At 49.9% G+C, this 19,076-nt stretch overlaps 2 protein-coding genes and 1 non-coding gene across 3 annotated transcripts; 2 read left to right on the top strand and 1 right to left on the bottom strand.

The window, feature by feature from the left end:
- The first annotated feature begins 1,157 nt into the window (after positions 1-1,157).
- Positions 1,158-1,230, top strand: Trnat-ugu (transfer RNA threonine (anticodon UGU)). The gene has a single exon. It is a non-coding gene; the product is annotated as a tRNA-Thr (tRNA).
- A 10,049-nt stretch (positions 1,231-11,279) lies between these two features.
- On the top strand, positions 11,280-13,033 carry LOC136190096 (uncharacterized). Its single transcript, XM_065978170.1, has 3 exons — positions 11,280-11,340; positions 11,704-12,584; positions 12,656-13,033. Exons 1-3 carry the CDS (start codon positions 11,280-11,282, stop codon positions 13,031-13,033), a joined length of 1,320 nt encoding a protein of 439 aa, XP_065834242.1.
- Positions 13,034-17,965: 4,932 nt separating this feature from the next.
- Positions 17,966-18,711, bottom strand: LOC136190095 (uncharacterized). The gene is made up of 2 exons (XM_065978169.1): positions 18,361-18,711; positions 17,966-18,322 (listed from the first exon to the last, which is right to left on the bottom strand). Exons 1-2 carry the CDS (start codon positions 18,709-18,711, stop codon positions 17,966-17,968), a joined length of 708 nt encoding a protein of 235 aa, XP_065834241.1.
- Positions 18,712-19,076: the final 365 nt, after the last annotated feature.

The following is a 19,076-nucleotide window of genomic DNA, read 5'->3' as shown; positions in this document are numbered from 1 at the left end:
CGCTCCGGGGATGTCTCAGCTGAAATACCAGACTCCATAAACGGGAAAATAGATCCCTTCTATTCTTGCTATGCGGTAATTTTTGACGTAAACCCTGGAACGTAGCTCTGAGATAAGGTGCAAATCGGTAATGACATTATTGTGGGTTTGAGAAGTCAAGTGAAACGTACGCTGTCTCGCCCTCTAAAAATCCCCTAATACCGTTACAACGTGGCTTAGGATAGGGTCCTCCGTCAGGTTTTCACAAATCGAAGCTTTGAAAATACTCTTTGATTTGAGTTTTACGGTGGCACATATGTGTACACGCAGTAACATATGTAGCGGTTATCCTTATATGAGCGCGTTGTTCAACTTCAGAGGCGTAGTACTCAATTGACGCCCTCTCGAAAAAAAACGCGTCGATCTCATATGAAAGAATATTTAGTAAGGCTTTGATTTGCGAAATTTTAAGCTTATCCGGTTCGAATTAACCTTATCCGAGGTCATTTTCTTTGGGCGGGTCTTAATGAGCCGACCACCGCAGTTGTACGGGTGGAGCCCGTATAACGGCGAGGGAGGCTCTCTCAAACGCGATCTTAGGGCCGGAAGTGTATGTCTGTCCGTCTGTCCGTCTGTTCGTCACGCTTGGTATTGACAGACATTGTAACAGCTCAAAGTAAAATATGATTCATATTTCCTCTTTTTCCCGCTGCTATTATTGTTTCCGCTTTAGCTGAAACAAACAGAGCTCCATTTGATTTAACAGAAGGAGAGTCAGAACTAGTTTCGGGTTATAAAGTAGAATATTCTTCAATGTCTTTTGCCTTATTTTTTTAGCTGAATATGGTCATATAATTCTAATGAGTGCTTTTACTACTATTTTATTTTTAGGGGGATGGAAAGCTCCAATGATGGAGTCAATTTTTAAAGGAAGTGTAGTATGATTTGCAATTAAAACAGCCTTAATAATATTCTTATTCATCGGAGTTAGGGCATCTTTCCCTAGAATTCGATATGATCAATTAATGGCTCTACTTTGAAAATCATATTTACCCCTCAGTTTAAGCCTTGTTGTATTAGTGTCTAGCATTCTTATTGGGTTTAATGGTTTGCCTCCTTTTGGTGGTATATAAATAAACGAATAATTGCGGCGTACTAAAAAAGTACGCTGATATCAAGCCTTTATAGCTTAATTGGTAGAGCATTTACCTTGTAAGTAAAATAGTGTGGGTTCAATTCCTACTAAAGGCTAATAACAATTATTTACAAGGTATGAAATATATTGATTATGTGGAGAAATTAGGTGTTTAACTCAGCGGTAGAGTGTTGTGTTTACACCACAATGGTCGGAAGTTCGATCCTTTCAACACCTATAAATGCCACAATTAGATACAGTAACCTTTTTAACGCAGTATACTTGAACATTAATAGCTTTATTCATCTTATTTTCTTTACTAGTAACAAAAATATTACCTCAAATTGAAAAGATTTTGAAGATAAGATCAACACCCCTTAGTTCTAAGGTTTTAAGAAAAACGACAGACCCACAACTTATCAAAAAGTTGTTACAACTATAAAAGGAGGAAAAAATAGTTCTACTATAAAGACTTTAGGATAGATCTACGGGACTCATACCCTCTTTGGATTTTGATCTATCTAAAAATCCGCTTTCGCTCGCCGCTACTTACGGAATCTCGCTTGATTTCTTTTCCTCCTGGTACTAAGATGTTTCAGTTCCCAGGGTTACTTTTTATTGGTTTCCCGTGTGGATATTCGACATTCACATTGTGACGAAACTTAAAAACCCGTTTCTTCAAGCAGCGCATGCGCGACATAGGGCCCAAAACGGTGGCCCGAAAAAGGCGATTTACGGCGCGAATAAATTGTTTTTCCTTGCATAAGCGGAAAAATGCTTAGAAACCCCTGTTTGCAATTGAGCTGTGCTAATTTCCGTGTTATAAATGCGCTGAGAAACCGAAACAACAGTTTTGATTGTCACGCTCAAAAGTATCCAGTCACATGTACAGTATATGGGTGGGTATGTACGCGTGTACGGGTAACAGGAAATATGACCCGTACACATGCATAGGTCCTCCTCAAATACAGAGCACATTATCAAATACAGTACAGTGCGTGCCAGCATAAATGGCCAAACGGGACTTTTAGTAGCGCGCGAGGAATTCAGAGCGTAGTTTACATCTGGCGAGCAGTACGGACTTTCACTGCGCATGTGCACGCGCTTAAACTAAAATGGCTTAAAAATTGACACAGTACTGGTAACCGCAGAAAAATAAGATCACCGCAGAAAAGATAAGGGTTCACGTAGGCGCAATCAGAGCGCAAGGGAAGGGTCATTTATTTAGGCCTTGCGAGTTTTTAATTCATTGATACGAAATTTCTAAATACGCTTGCAAACGTAGCACAGAAACTTAAAATTTCGCCTCTCTCACCGTACGAACAATAAATGCGTTTATTAGGAAAGATCATACGGATATGTCTTATGATTCGCGGTTAGAAAAAGCGGCGATCGATATAAACAGCTGCATTTTTTTTGGCGCGTTTTTCATTTTCAGCTGACATTACACTTTACACAAATCCCGTGAACCTCTGCCTATAAAAGGCACTCTTTTAGATGCAGCTGTATTCTCTAGCGCGTTATTTTCGAGTCGCGATGTTGTGGTAACCGCCAAACAGGGCTTTTCGCTTCGTGATCGCGATCTCTGCTAGTATACAATGAAACCCTCCTTCCAATGTATTTTTCAGTCTTTTCTACATTGGAAATCGTTTTCATGACTACAGAAACGCTACGATTCACAGTGAACTACGACTGTTTTCGCGAGTGACATCATAGCCACGCCCATTTCTAAAGAGCCAAATGCGATCGCTCCTAACAAAAATATCTCTTCGAAAGTTTCTACTAATTCTAGTGCGTATTCCCTTGCGCCGTTTTCAATTATAATCTGCTCTAGATTTGGCACAATACTGCTGAACAGTTTCTAATGCCAAATCTAAAAAATTTACGTTTTGCTAAGTATGGGCTTAACATTAGGCATAATCTGTGCATGAAACGGCATCGAACGCGGTGAGCGCGACGAAAACAGGGCCCGGACAACACCTTAGCGACTCGGACATGCGCAGTGAAAGTCCGTACTGCTCATCTGGCGTAGTTTTGACGTTTGATCGTCACATCAAGGATTTCCAATGAAGTCTAGCATTTCTATTTACGTCTATTTTGTAAGAAAACGGTCTTGATTTCACCGCAGACAACAATTCTATACGTTTTGCTAAGAACACAGAAAAGTTTGTTTTTTTCTAGTTTCAAACAACATATGACGGCTTTCATAAACTCATCTGTCACTTTAAACCATTTTCTAAAACTTCATTATCTTTGATTTTCAATACAGTAATTCGGTGGAAAGAAACGGATGTCACGTGACGTAAATAGAAATTCATTTTTTCCCGTTAGGGATCAAGTTAGAAAGAAACTCACTCTATAAATGGCTTCTCACGTGCATTGTTTAGAAATCTATTATCGGCGAATTTGAAAATGCTCTTTCCTTTACAAAATTTGCCATTTCAGAAACTTTTTATTAGCGCGCGCTAAACTTGCAAAAAATTTAAATCTTTGGGAGTACGTCCCACAAAAGTCAAACTGACATCCGTGTTTAAAACAGGCATTAGAGTGATTTTCGTTGACACACAGTGACACTGTATGTCTTGCAGCAAGCGATCTACAGTGATCTTAGCGCGCGTTTTGTGGCCATTTATGCTGGCACGCACTGTACTGTACGTCAGAAAAGCGCCTAATTAGGAAAACACAGCAATCATGCAAGTACTGTATTTACAGTATGTAGGTAGGACTGAGCTGTACTAGTAGTAGCTAACGGCTGTAATGACAACGTGAATATGTGACAGCATAAAAACTGTGACGTCACACTATGTTATGCACTCGCGTACGGTAAGCGGTGGGAGGCTCTGCATGATGGCAACACGGTGAACACCGGGCCATCATTCTCTAGTAGAATACACAGACTCGCGCTATTGGCCCATTAGTCATGGAGCAGACCACCGCAGTTGTACGGGATGGCAAACGCAGTTTGCGAGCCCGTATAACGGCGAGGGAGGCTCTCTCAAACGTGATCTCAAGGCCGGAAGTGTATGTCCGTCTGTACGTCTGTTCAGTACAGTATTGGAGCCGCCCACCAGAGTTGTACGTATAACGGCGGAGGGAGGCTCTCTCAAACGTGATCTTAGGGCCGGAAGTGTCTGTATGTCTGTCTGTATGTATGTCTGTTCGTCACGCTCGGTATTGTGACGTAACTTAAAACCCGTTTTTTCGTACAGCGCATGCGCGATATGGGGCCCAAAACGGTGACCCGAAAAAGACGATTTACGGCGCGGATAAAGCGTTTTTTCTTTCATAAACGAAAAAATGCTTAGAAACCCTTATTTCCAATTGATCTGTGCTATTTTCCGTGTTATAAATGCGCTGAGAAACCGAAACGACGGTGTTGATTGTTACGCTCCGACGTCACAATCAAAAGTATCCACTCATGTACAGTATTTGGGTGGGTATGTACGTACGGGTAACAAGAAATATGACCCGTACACATGCATAGGTCCTCCTCAATACACACAGAGCACATTATCAAATACAGTACGTTAACCTCTTGAACTCCAGGATAGGGCCGACCCTAACCCCGAGCCCGACCCCGCCTACCTAGACCGTTTCCAGCCGCCCACTACCAGAAGAACCATATTAACCTAAAAATATGGAGGGGGACGAGGGGTCTGCTGCGGCCCGGATATCCGAGTCCCCGCGCGGTGACGTAGCTCGCTTTTGGTCACCATGGTAACCGGAGAATCCGGGCACCTACCCAAACCAAAGAATTAAAGCTCGCAAGCGAGCGGTAACTCCTCCAACCAAAAACGAAAAAGACACCAACCTATACACAGAAAACAACGTCTCCACATAATAAACACACAAGCTCAACTAGCCCAACCCAAAAACACAAGACACCAAACAGCGGTTACACAAGGTCCTTCGCCGACGACGCCAAACGGCGAGAAAAATCCGCGACCGCCGGCGGAGGATGACGAATATACCGATGAAAAGCCGAACTGCGCCAGCGACCGAGCGCCCGAACCGCGGAGTCCTCCAAACCCAACGAAGCCGCCGTGGTTGCCGCCCCGATGCGGAAACTGTGGCCGGAGTAGGAGGCCGCTGGAAGACCGGCCTGCCGGAGAGCCGCGCGCACGAATATTACCAAGGCAGAGCGAGAGAAAGGGGCGCCGCTCTCGAAGCGGAGGAGAGGGCCCACCGACCAACTTCTCACCGCCAAGTAGGCCGCCAGCGCAGCTACCGGGCATAGCCAACAACCCGTACGCCCGAGCACCACCGAAGCTCCCTGACGGAAGGGGTCCGTCATAGACTGCTTGATGCAAATAGCCACGAGCGATGGGGCCTGCAGAGAGTCGAAAGCGACGTCGCCAGGCGTGAGGTGCGCCTCCGGGTCAAAGGCTGCCGCAGAGTCGACGGTGAACTCACCCGCTCGCAGGAAACCAAAGAAACCAGTGCAGCAAGCCGCCCAAAGGAGCTTCGACAAATAAGCTCCCGGTGCGCGGTTCCAGATATTGTAGAGAGCCGCAGCACGTCCGGGGTAATCGGTAACCGTTGTGGCCGCGAAGACCCAGGAGTACGGCCCGAGCGCCGATGACCCCGAAGCGTCAACGCGAGCCGAGGCAAATCAGTGAGGAAAGGATTGGCGAGCCCCGCGGCGATGTGCAGCTGACGCACGGCCGCCAGGTAACACTTAATCGTAGAGTACGCCAGACCGTTATCCACTAACCATGCCACGAACAAACACTAATCATTCTCGCCCGCCGGAAGGGGCGAGCGCCGAGCCTGCGCACAAAACGATAGAAAGGCCCTCTGGCCTGAGGAGTACGAGCAACGCGTCGACGACGCTAAACCGCTGTCCAATAGCTTTGCTGCAACTTTCTCCAGGCGACCGACGTCCACTGCGGAGCGTCGATCCAAGCGACGAGCTCCGGAGGCAAGCGATCCGGTTCGAGACGCAACTGCACGGAAGAAAGAAATTCGTCAGACGGTTTCTCACGTGAGAGAGTGTCGGCCACGGAGTTGGCCTTCCCCGGAACGTGACGAGCCAAGATCAAAAAGCAATTCTTCGCGGCCAAAAACTGCAGCACGCGTGTCAATCGCATGACTTGGGAGTCCTTCGAGCTACCCGACTTCACCGCCGCAACCACCGTTGAATTATCGCTCTCCACCAGGACCGCCAGCCCTCGCCACTGAGGGCCCCAGACTGCAGCCGCCAGAACAACCGGAAGCGCTTCTTTGGGGGCAATCGGACGAGGCTCCCACCGCTCGCACCACTGCAACAGAACCAGCGATCGCCCCAGCGCACGCCGCACCCCCAAGAGCCAGACGCGTCGGACTGCAGGAAAACAGACGGCGAGCGGAGACCGAGAGCATCGAACCAACCAACACCATTCCAATCCGCCGCCATAGCGTGCCACCATGCGATGTCTTCGTGAGCGCTGCAGTTCAGGCGCAGCGGGCGATCCAAGAGACGCACCGACGTCGAAAGATCGATCAACCGACGCACGAAGGAGCGGCCCGGGCGAATAACCGTGCTGGCGTGATGAAGCACACCGATAAGCGAGAGCAGCACCCGTTTCGAGCAAACTTTCCGAGAAAGCCACCCCTCGCACAAAGAGTGGAGACTCGACAGCTTCTCCGGTGGCAGGCGAAGCGAGCGCGAGACAGTGTCAATCTCGATTCCGAGAAAGACGATCACAGGCGAAGGACCCGCGGTCTTTGCATGGGCGACCGGAACGCCAAGCCGCTCGCACACGGCTAAAGCCTGCTGCAAATTCTCGGCGCACTGCCGAGGGTTCTCCGAGCCCATAAACAGGAAATCATCCAGATAGTGAATTGCCGCCGAGACTCCGCCGCGAAGCATCACCCACAGCAACGCGTCCGCCACTGCCGAGAAGATTTTCGGAGCCGAACGCAAGCCAAACGGGAGCGCCGCATCGACGAACACGTCCCCATGCCAACGCACCCCTAGTAGCGCCGAATCGACGGGGTGAACGGGAATCATCCTATACGCACTCTCCAGGTCAATCTTCGCAAGGTCGACAGGACCCCTGAAGGCGGACAAATACTTCACGGCATCGTCAATTCTGCTATAACGCAGTGAGGCCAGCGCCGGCGAGATGCCATCGTTCACGCTTTGACTGCGAGGGGACGACAAATCCACAATCAAGCGCCACCGACCCGGTTGATTGCTCTTCGGAGGTGCACCCGAGAGCGCGCATCCGGACGGATGGGGCCCACAAGGCGACCGCACGCTCTCTCCTTGGCGAGATATTTGTCAATCACGGCGGTATGAGACGAGGCGGACGAAAGGTTGCGCTTAGCCGAAAGGAGCCGAGCCGCGCCGTAGTCGAAGCCAATTCGGAAGCCTTCTTGCAGACCGGTCCCAATATAGCCGGCAAAGGCGCGAACCGGAAAAGCAGACAACTCCTCTTCCCATTGGTCCACGCGAAAAGGCGACACGGGTGCAGCCAACGGCGCGAGCGGAGGACCAAGAGGCTTGCACGCGTCCAAGGCCAGCATGTCCGCAGTGTAACGATACCCCGACGGCAAAAGGTTGCACGCTGCGCTCGCGTCAAAACGAGGAACTGCTAGAGAGACCAAAAATACCATTCAAGACTCTTTAATGCTACAACAACAGAACCACTAAAGGAGACGACAGAAAGGAACGCACAACACAAGAAGTTCAGTCCTGGCAACCGCGCGCAACCACAACAAACCGGAGCTCTACGCGCCGCGCGCCAACTGGGCCTCGCTCTTGGCCGCCGCTTGCGCCTTGCGAGACGGGCAGTCAGGTTGCTTGTGCGGCGCGCCGCAGGTAGAGCACACGTGTCGGAAGCGACAACCGTTCACCCTGCAGCCCGGCGGCGTCGAATTGAACGAGCGGCACACTGGAGCCTCTTTTCCTGAGCCGAATGCCTTCGGTTTCCTGTCGTGAGCCAACTGTATTGCTAGCAGCGAACGCGACGAGACCCTGCGCGAGAGCACAATCTAATGCGGCATGGTCCGGTTCAAGGCACAAACGGCACAGCGGACGGGCGCGGCCGGACGAGACAGCGGCATCGGCGACGGTGATGGCGAACAAATCCGAGTGCAGCGAATCCCAGCGAAGGGAAAGATCGGCGGCTGCTTGTTGGCGAAAGAAGGAGTCGTACGACAGCCAACCGAGGCCAGGGTGACGCGCCGCCTCTCGAATCAAAAGGCGCATATAAGCAAGCAATGCCAGCACCGTGGCTGGTGCAGCTTGCGCGCGAATCGCGACAAACGTCGCGAAGCACTGAGCCCAGGCGGTGATCGATGCGATCTGACGAAGACGAACTTTAGAATCGGACGATGAGCGCGGTACCGCGGCCTCTCGACGAAGCAGTTCGATATTGTCCGGCAACAGCTCGGCCATATCGACGAACTGCCCGTCTAGGATTTTTTCCACCAGGCACTGGCGGAATCCCAAGGCCGTGGACAAAAACAGGATTGGCGCGCTTCTTCGGCGGCGGCGAAACCGACTCTTCGTCAGCAGGCACTGGCTGCGCAATCGAATTCAATTCGGGCATCGAGCCCAGCGGAGGAACAAAGGCGTCTGAAAAGAGAGAAGCCGGTTAAGCAAAGGCTACATCGCCCCAGCGCAACAAAAGCAAAAAACAACCGAAGAGTAAACGCCAGCTGAAAAGCCGCGCGAACGAGCGCTGCAACAAGGACAGAGGCGGCGCGAGCAAAAAGGAAAAACGAGAAAAACGATAGCGACGCGTGCCAACGCGTGGGAGGGGTACGGGAGCGCCGACCGCGACCCGACCAGCAATCGGTGGCACCGAGCGCAAAAAAGGCGCAAGAGGGCCGCGGAAGCCGCGAAAACCCAACCGCTCATAACACACAAGTGACGCTTCGCTCCGCGGACGCGCCCCAACGCCAAAAACAGTGGCATAAAAGAAATCTGCGCGTCGCGCCCGCGCGCCCAGGACATCGCCAGCGCGCCCAACAAACAACAAGCACACGGAAAACACTCGAAACGATCGGGGCGGATTGAATCGACGCCGACGGAGCCGACGACCGCGCGAGGATGTCCGTCAACATATCTTGAATGGCCGACACGTCAGTTCGTAGATCCGATACAGCTGTGCGAACCGAGTCGCCGTCGCGAATTTCGTCGGAAGCCATGGGAACAAGAAAGCGAAGAGACACAAGCGAGAGCGATGCCGAAAGCAAGCGATAAAGGCGATGAATGAAAACCTGAGAGCCACTGACCAATCACGAGCTAATTGGCAACATTCACAAAACGACCAATGAGGTCCGGCGAGCCCCAAGCGCGCGCGTGCCCTTTCGATCAGACGTTAACGACGGTTAAGCCGCGCCCCGAGTCTTTTCCCTGCAATTTGCCGGTGCTTTTTATAGTCGGTTCGATTTTCAATTGAACCAAATGTTAATAACATTTCATCATCCATCTCATTGAGCCTCCGGGAGATTTCCTTTAACTATGTCGATCGAATTCAAGCTGCGCCTGTCAAAGGGCTCACGGGATCGGGCGATTCGTACAACGCGGTGTTGTTGGATTTGGCGGCGTGCCGCTGGCATGCAGTCAGATATGCCAAACACTGACGAGTCCACCTCTTCCTATGATTTTCTTTTAATCTCTGCAACAAACCTGTCGGCGTAATGCCTTTCCTGCGGGCGTACAGAAGTCCAAGGACAGGTTTGTGAAAGGCATATTTTCTCGTACGCACGGCACAAAATTTCTCCTTGTACTTTGTCGACAACTGCGCTAGCACTCTTTCGTCCCAAGCACGACGTCTTGCAACACCGACAATCCAAATGTTCTGACGTGAGAAAGAACATGTCGTCCACGTCGACGACGAGGCGCACATGTCAATAGAGGCCTTTTGATGTAGTCTGGACAACGAGAACGGAATTCGAATTGTCATTGTCGTCTGGGCATCCAGACAAAAAGACCTCGTCGAAAGAAGTCACCCGGCATGGGTGCCTACACTCTCTCCACAGCATTCGGTGGATTCTAGATTCCTGTGGCGCAAAGTGTGAGATAAAGCTGTGCTTTCAACAGAGCGCGCCTGATCCACTCTGCTTGCTGCAATTTTGCCCTTAAGATAGTCGTCAACTACCGCCGGGTGCTCTTGCGCGAGTTGCAAGTTGCGGCTTGCGCGAGCTCAATTTACGCTCACGCCGCCATAGCCATTTCGGACACCTTCCGAAAGTCTACAATGGAGTGTCCCAGACCTGTGAGCTTAGAGCCTTTGTGGAATTTGCGTCGTCCATTGTGCGTGTGCAAGCCTCGCTGCGCGACGTCATCGCCGACGTGATTCGCGAACAACTGGCGATTTTTTCGAATGGTGAGCGCGGAATGGGCTCGGGATCGTGACGCGCTTCGCTTGTTGGGACCTTGCAACGCGGGGTTGGGCGCGGTTTTCGGGCCAAAGGCGAGAGCGCCATTCCGCTCTCACCGATAAAGGTCACTTGTTCCGTAGTTATAGTTCTGAGGAGGTCCTTCGCGACTTTCGTTTCCACCTTTAGCGGGGTTTCACGCGTCTCTTTGTATGTAACTCTTATCGTTTTTTGGAGATGGAGGCTACTAATTCAAGGAGGAATCGATGGCTATTCACGGTTGCCCGTTTTCCTTCACTGCAGCAGCAACAACAGAGCTAGTACCGTTCTACGGGACTTTGAAGAAGCTGTTACTGATTTTGGGCTGCCGTCCAGAGTGCGGTGTGACAAAGGTGGCGAAAATGTCGACGTCGCATGGTTTATGTTGAATAATCCAAGCAGGGGAACTGGTCGTGGTAGTGTTAAAGCTGGAAGAAGCGTTCACAACAAAAGAATCGAACGGTTGTGGCGTGACGTGTACTCAGGAGTTATGTATAGGTTATCACATGGCATCGAGGGCGATACGGGATGTATCATCCCGACGCCCGAGGGAAACCGAGATAACAGCCCGAGGCGAAGCCGAGGGCTGTTATCAAGGTTTCCCGAGGGTGGAGGGATGATAAATCCCGAATCGCCCGAGAAAGCCGTGTGATGACATACTTACATCCCGTTGCGGGGGCGCGGTAAAGGGACCGACGGGGTGATAAAACCCATATCATCCCGTTGTCAAGTGACAACGGGGATGATATGGGTTTTATCACCCGTTGTCAAGTGACAACGGGGGTGATATGGGTTTTATCACCCGCTGTCAATGAAAACGGGTGATATGGGAAAGGTCCAGGCTCTCATATCACCCGCTGTCATTGAGAAAAGTCCCGTGTAGTTCGCAAATTAAGACATTGAATTCGCAGTTGGCACCCGCGCGAACAGCTTCTATCAACGCGTTCTAAGTGTTGCGCGTTAAAAAAAAAGAAAAAAGTGGAAAAAACTATATTTGAACCCGCGCAGCATATTAGCATACCCAGCACTCAAATCCCGCATCGCTACCCACCCAGCCACCGCAACCCAGCACAGCAATGAGCCCCAACACCGCGCTTTTATTACAGTAACCGGGATGTAAGTATGTCATCACACGGCTTTCTCGGGCGATTCGGGATTTATCACCCCTCCACCCTCGGGAAACCTTGATAACACAACCAAAACTATTATCACGTTCCCATCTTCGTTTGTCTCAGATAAGGCAAATTTCGCCGTTACTGCTGTCACGGCTGTCAATCCTAAACAAGCGAGCAAAGTCACAGCGGACACTAAGGAACCGACATTGGAGAATTTCGCCGAGTTTAACTTCATTGACGGCACTATAACGATAGACTTTTCAGAAACAATTAAGGCGCCGTCTCTGAATGTTAGCGGAATTTCTTTGCAAACTCTATATGAAAATCCCGTGGCAACTACGACCTTGACGAGCAGCAAAACCACGAGTCCTGATGGGCCAAGTATTACTACAACTCTTGCGGCAGCGGATTTAGAGACGATCTCAAGCAAGGAGCATCTGTGCACGCAAAGAGCAACGTGTTATCTAGTAGTGACAAAAGGAGTAGTGGAGGACATGAGTGGAAATCAAAACGAGGCCACAGGCACCGTGTATCCCGGAAAAATCGCGGTAAAATTTAATGAAGATACTACCCGACCGAGATTGACAGGTTTCACTTTGGATTTAACTTCAAACAAGTTGACTTTGTCCTTCGACGAGCCGATTATGGCTAGCCGCCTAAAAGCGACCGAAATCTCGTTACAAAGTGCCGCTCGGTCTCTGGGTGAAAACTTCGAGCTTACTTTGACTGGCGGCACAGTTCTTTCGAGCGACGGATCTGCAGACGTTGAGATAGAGTTGTCGACGGTTGATTTGAATGAACACAAACGTTTGAGCTTTGCGACGAGTAACGTCGATACGTATCTTCGTCTGACGCAAGATGCCGCTCAAGACATGGCATTCCGTCCGAACAACGTGGTGGAGATAACTGCTTTGAAGGCTCTGAACGTGACAAAGTACGTTTCAGACTCGGTACCTCCGACCCTAACGAGTTTCAACTTGGATCTGGACAAGCATCATCTGGTTTTAACCTTCGATGAACGGTAGACCCGAGCACATTAGTCTTCACAAAAATTGGACTTCATTCGGCAAAGACTGCAGGCGTAACGTACAACCTTACGTCTGGTACACTGGCCAGCAAGGAGGCGTCCACCGTCGTCACTGTTAGTCTAACGGACAAGGACGTTAGTGCTATTAAACTCTCTGCCAAGCTTGGAACAACGGTCAACAATACTTACCTGTCGCCAGAAGATGCTTCTATTGAGCACATGGCTTCTGTTGCCATCAAGGCAACAGGAAGGCAAAAGGCTTCAAAGACAGTCACAGATGCAACCGCCGCTCAGCTGCTGAGCTTTACGATTGATATGCAGACGGGTGTGATGGAATTAAGCTTTAGTGACGTCGTCAAGGGTAGCACGTTCATGCTCTTGCCTTTACTGTTCAAAATGCTCAAACGGCCACGACAGCAATAACGCTGAGCAAAACTACGACTTCGTCGGCGGTAGACGGCTACACGATTCAAGTTCAAATTTCCGGAGCTGATTTGTTCAGAATCAAATCTGTGAAAGGATTAGCGACTGAGTCGGGGAATACCTATCACACGATGCAAGCGTTTGCAATAGACGATCTTTCTGGCAAAGACGTGCTTGCAATTACCGATGGAAACGCACTGCACAAAGCGCGCGCAAACATTTTTTGACCACGCCCCCTTAAAAATTTGGCCACGCCCCCAAAATAAAGCAGAAAGGGTCAGAAATTGGTAGGTAAACCCCGAGGCGCAGTACCTAATTTTTATATCTTTAGAAGATTTTTTATCTTTTAGAATGAAGTTTGTTATATTCCCATGTAGCGGACTTGGCTTTTTTCAAGACTAAGGGCTCCGGTTCGTACTCATGAGCAGGTTTCTTGTCAGCAAGCTTAATTTTCAACACGCTTGACAAACTTCCTTCGGGGTCAAGACTTGGGCGAAATGCAGTCTTGTTCTTACGAACCATAGAAAAAACCCTCTCTTCTTCAGCGTTGGAGTGCGGTATTATAAGAACTATTCTGGCAATTTTGAAAAGTCGAGCGAATCGTGGTTGACCATCCGGCAATTTCAGCGAAGACAAGTAATTCCATATCGTGTCTATTCGAATATTCGTTGCTCCCTCGTCTTCACGGACAGCAGCCAATTTCCAGATTCGTTGAGGAATTGTGTCCTCCGTCAGTAATTGGTAGTCCAGAAATTCATCGTGCAGTTGCTCTATTTCTCGAGGAGCGGAGAGTTGAAGAAGTGCGTCAAATCTAGTTCATCAAATATTACTGAGGGAATATTTGAGCATAATTTGTTTGCATTTACCGTTGCACAATATGTTCTAACTGAGAGAGAGTTGAACTTTCTCTTTTATAGAAACTGGCAAAGGAAACGCAGCGGAGAAACTCGTCATTTACAGGTAGGTTTTTCAACGAATACTCCGTTGTTCTCGTGTAGAAAGCGCGTGCACTTCGGAAAAAAATTGAGACGTCTTCAGCAGATATATCGCCTTCATCGAAAAGATTATTGAACCTTTCCTTAGTCCTTATACCCACAAATATATCTTTGTCTAATTTTTTGTTCTAAGCTAATTAAAAGAGAACAACGTTTCTTCGTAAAACCTGATAGTTGATTTTCTCTCTCTGTGAAGGAGAGACGACAAAAGTCGTCCATTGCGTCTCGGATAACAGGAAGTTTCAGGAACTTGCTTGCTAGCCTTTTCAGAAATGCATTGATTTCGTCCTTCAGATAGAGAAGAAGAGGGTCTTCTCTCTGCAAAAATTTGTTAAAGATAACAAAAATTTGCAGACAAGCTTGAAAAAATAGAAGATAAACTTCCGTCATGGGGTTTCCAAAGGCTTCCTTCAGCCTTTGGAATCTTTGATTCTTTTCGCCTAATTTAGTTACAATAAAATAGTGTCAAGGAAGAAACCAAGCAGTTACCCTACTTTGAGATAGAAAATACGACTTCAACGGCGAAAACTGTTGCAAAATTTGATCAATGGCCTTTTCCAGACTCAGCCATCGAGTACTTATGTGCTTGACAATATCTCTGAATTCTGTACCGCAGAATGTGCAGAACTCAAGAAGCGAGGCTTTTCGCTTGACGCTCTTGTCAAACCAAAAAAAGGTGTCCACAACCAAATCATCAAGGTTCAGTTTTGAATTCTACAAAAGAGGTTGAACATTGGACGTAAAATAAGTAATGATTGACTAAACCGTTTCAAAGGCCTTTGCACCTTTTACAGCTGTGTTGTGCACTATATGGCAAGGACACCCCATAACGTATGTCGCCGAATTTTTTGCAATAACGCGAGTTTTGATGGAGTTTCTGCAGCCCATATTAACGGAGGTGTTGTCGAGGCCAATTCCAACAACGTTCTGCCATGAAATTCCATTCTGATTTAGAGCGGCGTTCATCCTGCTGAAAATTCCTTCTGCGGTTGAACTCGACGACGTGCACATATCAAAAAAATTGCGATCTGACAGTCCCATCAAAAACAAGAACAGTAAGAGGATTCATCTTCTTCAATCCGTTGTCGTTGGAGCCGTCAATAGACAAAGCAAACGGAGTTTCTTTCATAAGATTCACGAGTCGCTGATGATGAAAAGGAGCAATACATTTGTTTCCTTCACAAATCATGATCTAAACGAATTGAAGAAGAAAGTTGGACAGGCTGACTCTCGAAATACTACCTTTATATCTGCGGCTATGTCAGCGGTGCAAGACCTGTCGAACAACGACCTTCACTCCGTGCCATCAAGTAGCGCAATTCGGTCATCGATTTTCGTTGCCGACGTTTCTGCGCCGAGATTGCTTGACTTTGATTTGCAGCTTGACGCCGAAGTTCTTACGCTTTTCTTTTCCGAAACGGTCAATGTGAGCTCCTTCGACGCCTTTGGAGTAACAGTTCAGTCAGCTCGGTCTAAATCGGCAACCGCTTATCAGTTGACAGGAGGAATCATCACGACACCGAATGGACCTATCATCAAACTCAATCTTTCCGAAGTTGACAAAAACGAGATTAAGGATCTTACCGATTTGGCAGTAGATGCCGACTCTACCTTCCTATCCATCGAGCGTTTAGCAGTGAAGGACATGAGTGGAAATCGAGTAGCTGAAATTGAGATCGAGGACGCGAAAAAAGTCCGAAGTTACAACAATGACACGACACCGCCTAGGCTACTTTTCTTCGACGTGAATCTGAACGACGGCACAATGACTTTGTCCTTCGACAAAACCGTCGACGCATCAGAATTCCTTGTAAACGACATCACCGTCAGAACTTCGGGCGATTTGAACACGTCTACGGCTTTTGTCCTGAGCACAAGTACTGTTCCAGCTGCTGACAAAGCCGACATTGTCGTCCGTTTCAGTCGGGCCGACTTGAACAAAATCAAACGTTTGCAAATATGCACGTCGCAGTTTGACTGCTACATAACGTACTCGCCGTCACTGGTTGTGGATATGGTGCAGCTGCCTCTAGTGGCCTCGGTAAACGGAACCACTGTGTCAGTTCGCAATTACACGCCGGACAAGGCCAAACCCAAATTGGACATCTTTGCTGAATTCGATTTACAACGTGGAGTCATGAAACTGGAATTCACCGAAACAGTCAACGCGTCGTCGTTGAATACTACGGCTTTGTATCTGCAGACTCTCTTTGAAGATCCTATCAGTCGCGTAGCTCTATCATCGGTAGTTGTATCGGAAAACAGTTACGCGTTGACCCTGACTCTCAGCGACAACGACGTAGTCAACGTCAAGAAAGACAAGCACTTATGTTCGCGACGCGGAACGTGCTACATTTCTATGTCCGGCTTTGCAATACGCGACATGGCCGGAAATTGGAACAGTCCAGTTGTTGATGAATCTCCGGGAAAGATAGTTCAGGTGTTTGTCAGTAACCAGCAGGCACCATCTTTGGATTATTTCAAACTGGATTTGAACAGCGGAATACTGACACTCGGCTTTGACGAAGTCGTAGATCCCGCCACTCTTGACACCAGCGCTATTACTATTCAAGGAGAAAACGCGACAAGCAACGATGATCTGCGATACACGTTGGAACCAAGAGGCGCGTCATCAAATGAACCGGGCAAGGAAATAAACATAACGCTGAGTGCAGTGGACCTGCGGAAAATCAAAGCGTCTGCGTTCGCCAAGGACGAAAATACGACGTACATCAGCATTCGAAGTAGCGTTATCAAGGATATGGCCTTTGATGCCAATCCAGTATCGGCTGTAGCCAGCTTGGCTCTTCTTTCAGACAACTACGTTGCAGGTGCTACAGCGCCAACCTTGAAGTCGTTCTCTTTGGATTTGAGCACGAATCAGCTTCTGCTTACCTTTGACGAACCTATCGACGAATCATCGCTCAATTTCTCGAAATTCCAGCTTCACACGGTGTCAAAGAGCTTCAGTCTTACGCTTACAAAAAGAAGTATACAGAGTCGTGTAGACTCTACGGTTTTGGACGTTTCTGTGAGCGATGCAGACGTGGCAAGCATTAAACTTAGCGATTCGTTTATTGCGAGAGCTAATGAGACTTTCAATACTTTTGCTTTGGGTGCCCTGAGCGATCTCGGTGGTGTGGAAATACGCCCCATCATATCCAAAGAAGCTAGCAGCGTTGTAACAGACACAACACTCCTGAGCCTCGTCGAGTTTAGCATCGACATGTTCTCTTGACAACTGAATTTGACTTTCAACGACGTCGCAACGGGGGAAAACACTCGATCCCACGGGATTGACGCTCCAAGACGCAGCCAAGGCAAACGTGGAGTACACGCTAAAGCCCTCAAGCAAAGTGGAAACTTCGAAATCAGGCCACTTGCTTATTTTTTCAATCGGCCAAGTGAACGTGAACGGACTGTAATCTCGCGACCGTTGACACTCAAATAATCGATCGACCCATTCACAGTGACCTTTTCCGCCATCGAAAATTGTTTGATCGATGAACGAAACGAGAGAGACGAGAAGATGAGAGGCGAGTTCGAAACGAACGTACGGGTTTTCACTATCCCGGAACTAGTGGATCATCGTCGTTCTCCTTCAAACTTAGAGCATGGCCAATAGTCCCTCTCGTGCTTTGCCTCCTCTCGCTGGTCTCTCATCGCCTCGTCCGAATCCCCTCGTCCCGCATCGCCTCTCGAGTCTCTCGTTGCCTCGTCCGGCATTGCCTCTCGCGAGTCTCGCATCGCCTCGTCGCGCATCGCCTCTCGCGAGTCTCTCATCGCCTCGTCCGGCATTGCCTCTCGCGAGTCTCTCATCGCCTCGTCAGATCGCATCGCCTCTCGCGAGTCTCTCATCGCCTCGTCCCGCATGGCCTCTCGCGAGTCTCTCATCGCCTCGTCCCGCATGGCCTCTCGCGAGTCTCTCATCGCCTCGTCAGATCGCATCGCCTCTCGCGAGTCTCTCATTGCCTCGTCCCGCATGGCCTCTCGCGAGTCTCTCATCGCCTCGTCCCGCATCGCCTCTCGAGTCTCTCATCGCCTCGTCCGGCAATGCCTCTCGCGAGTCTCTCATCGCCTCGTCCCGCATCGCCTCTCGCGAGTCTCGCATCGCCTCGTCCCGCATCGCCTCTCGCGAGTCTCTCATCGCCTCTCGCGAGTCTCTCATCGCCTCGTCCCGCATCGCCTCTCGCGAGTCTCTCATTCCCTCGTCCCGCATCGCCTCTCGCGAGTCTCTCATCCCCTCGTCCCGCATCGCCTCTCGCGAGTCTCTCATCGCCTCGTCCCGCATCGCCTATCGCGAGTCTCGCCTCGTCTCGCATCGCCTCTCGCGAGTCTCTCTTCGCCTCGTCCGGCATCGCCTCTCGCGAGTCTCTCATCGCCTCGTTCCGCATCGCCTCTCGAGTCTCTCATCGCCTCGTCCGGCAATGCCTCTCGCGAGTCTCTCATCGCCTCGTCCCGCATCGCCTCTCGCGAGTCTCGCATCGCCTCGTCCGGCATTGCCTCTCGCGAGTCTCTCATCGCCTCGTCAGATCGCATCGCCTCTCGCGAGTCTCTCATCGCCTCGTCCCGCATCTCCTCTCGCGAGTCTCTCATTCCCTCGTCCCGCATCGCCTCTCGCGAGTCTCTCATCCCCTCGTCCCGCATCGCCTCTCGCGAGTCTCTCATCGCCTCGTCCCGCATCGCCTATCGCGAGTCTCGCCTCGTCTCGCATCGCCTCTCGCGAGTCTCTCTTCGCCTCGTCCGGCATCGCCTCTCGCGAGTCTCTCATCGCCTCGTTCCGCATCGCCTCTCGAGTCTCTCATCGCCTCGTCCCGCATCGCCTCTCGCGAGTCTCGCATCGCCTCGTCTCGCATCGCCTCTCGCGAGTCTCTCTTCGCCTCGTCCGGCATCGCCTCTCGCGAGTCTCTCATCGCCTCGTCCCGCATCGCCTCGTCCGGCATCGCCTCTCGCGAGTCTCTCATCGCCTCGTCCCGCATCGCCTCTCCCCGCATCGCCTCTCGAGTCTCTCATCGCCTCGTCCCGCATCGCCTCTCGCGAGTCTCTCA

The sequence above is a fragment of the Oscarella lobularis genome, chromosome 8 (assembly GCF_947507565.1).
Source record: "Oscarella lobularis chromosome 8, ooOscLobu1.1, whole genome shotgun sequence".
Lineage (NCBI taxonomy): Eukaryota > Metazoa > Porifera > Homoscleromorpha > Homosclerophorida > Oscarellidae > Oscarella > Oscarella lobularis.
The sequence above is the reverse complement of the archived record's forward strand: the minus strand, read 5'-3'. Positions and strand labels throughout refer to the sequence as shown.

Bases quoted from the DNA above. Each gene is read 5' to 3' on its own strand.
- LOC136190096 (XM_065978170.1), top strand. From the start codon at position 11,280: ATGAAAACGGGTGATATGGGAAAGGTCCAGGCTCTCATATCACCCGCT. The intron at 11,341-11,703 runs GTCCCGTGTAGT...CGTTTGTCTCAG, and splicing joins ACCCGCTGTCATTGAGAAAA to ATAAGGCAAATTTCGCCGTT. The intron at 12,585-12,655 runs GTTTTAACCTTC...CATTCGGCAAAG, and splicing joins ATCTGGACAAGCATCATCTG to ACTGCAGGCGTAACGTACAA.
- LOC136190095 (XM_065978169.1), bottom strand. From the start codon at position 18,711: ATGCGGGACGAGGCGATGAGAGACTCGCGAGAGGCGATGCGGGACGAG. The intron at 18,323-18,360 runs GCGAGAGGCGAT...GACTCGCGATAG, and splicing joins GACGAGGCGAAGAGAGACTC to GCGATGCGGGACGAGGCGAT.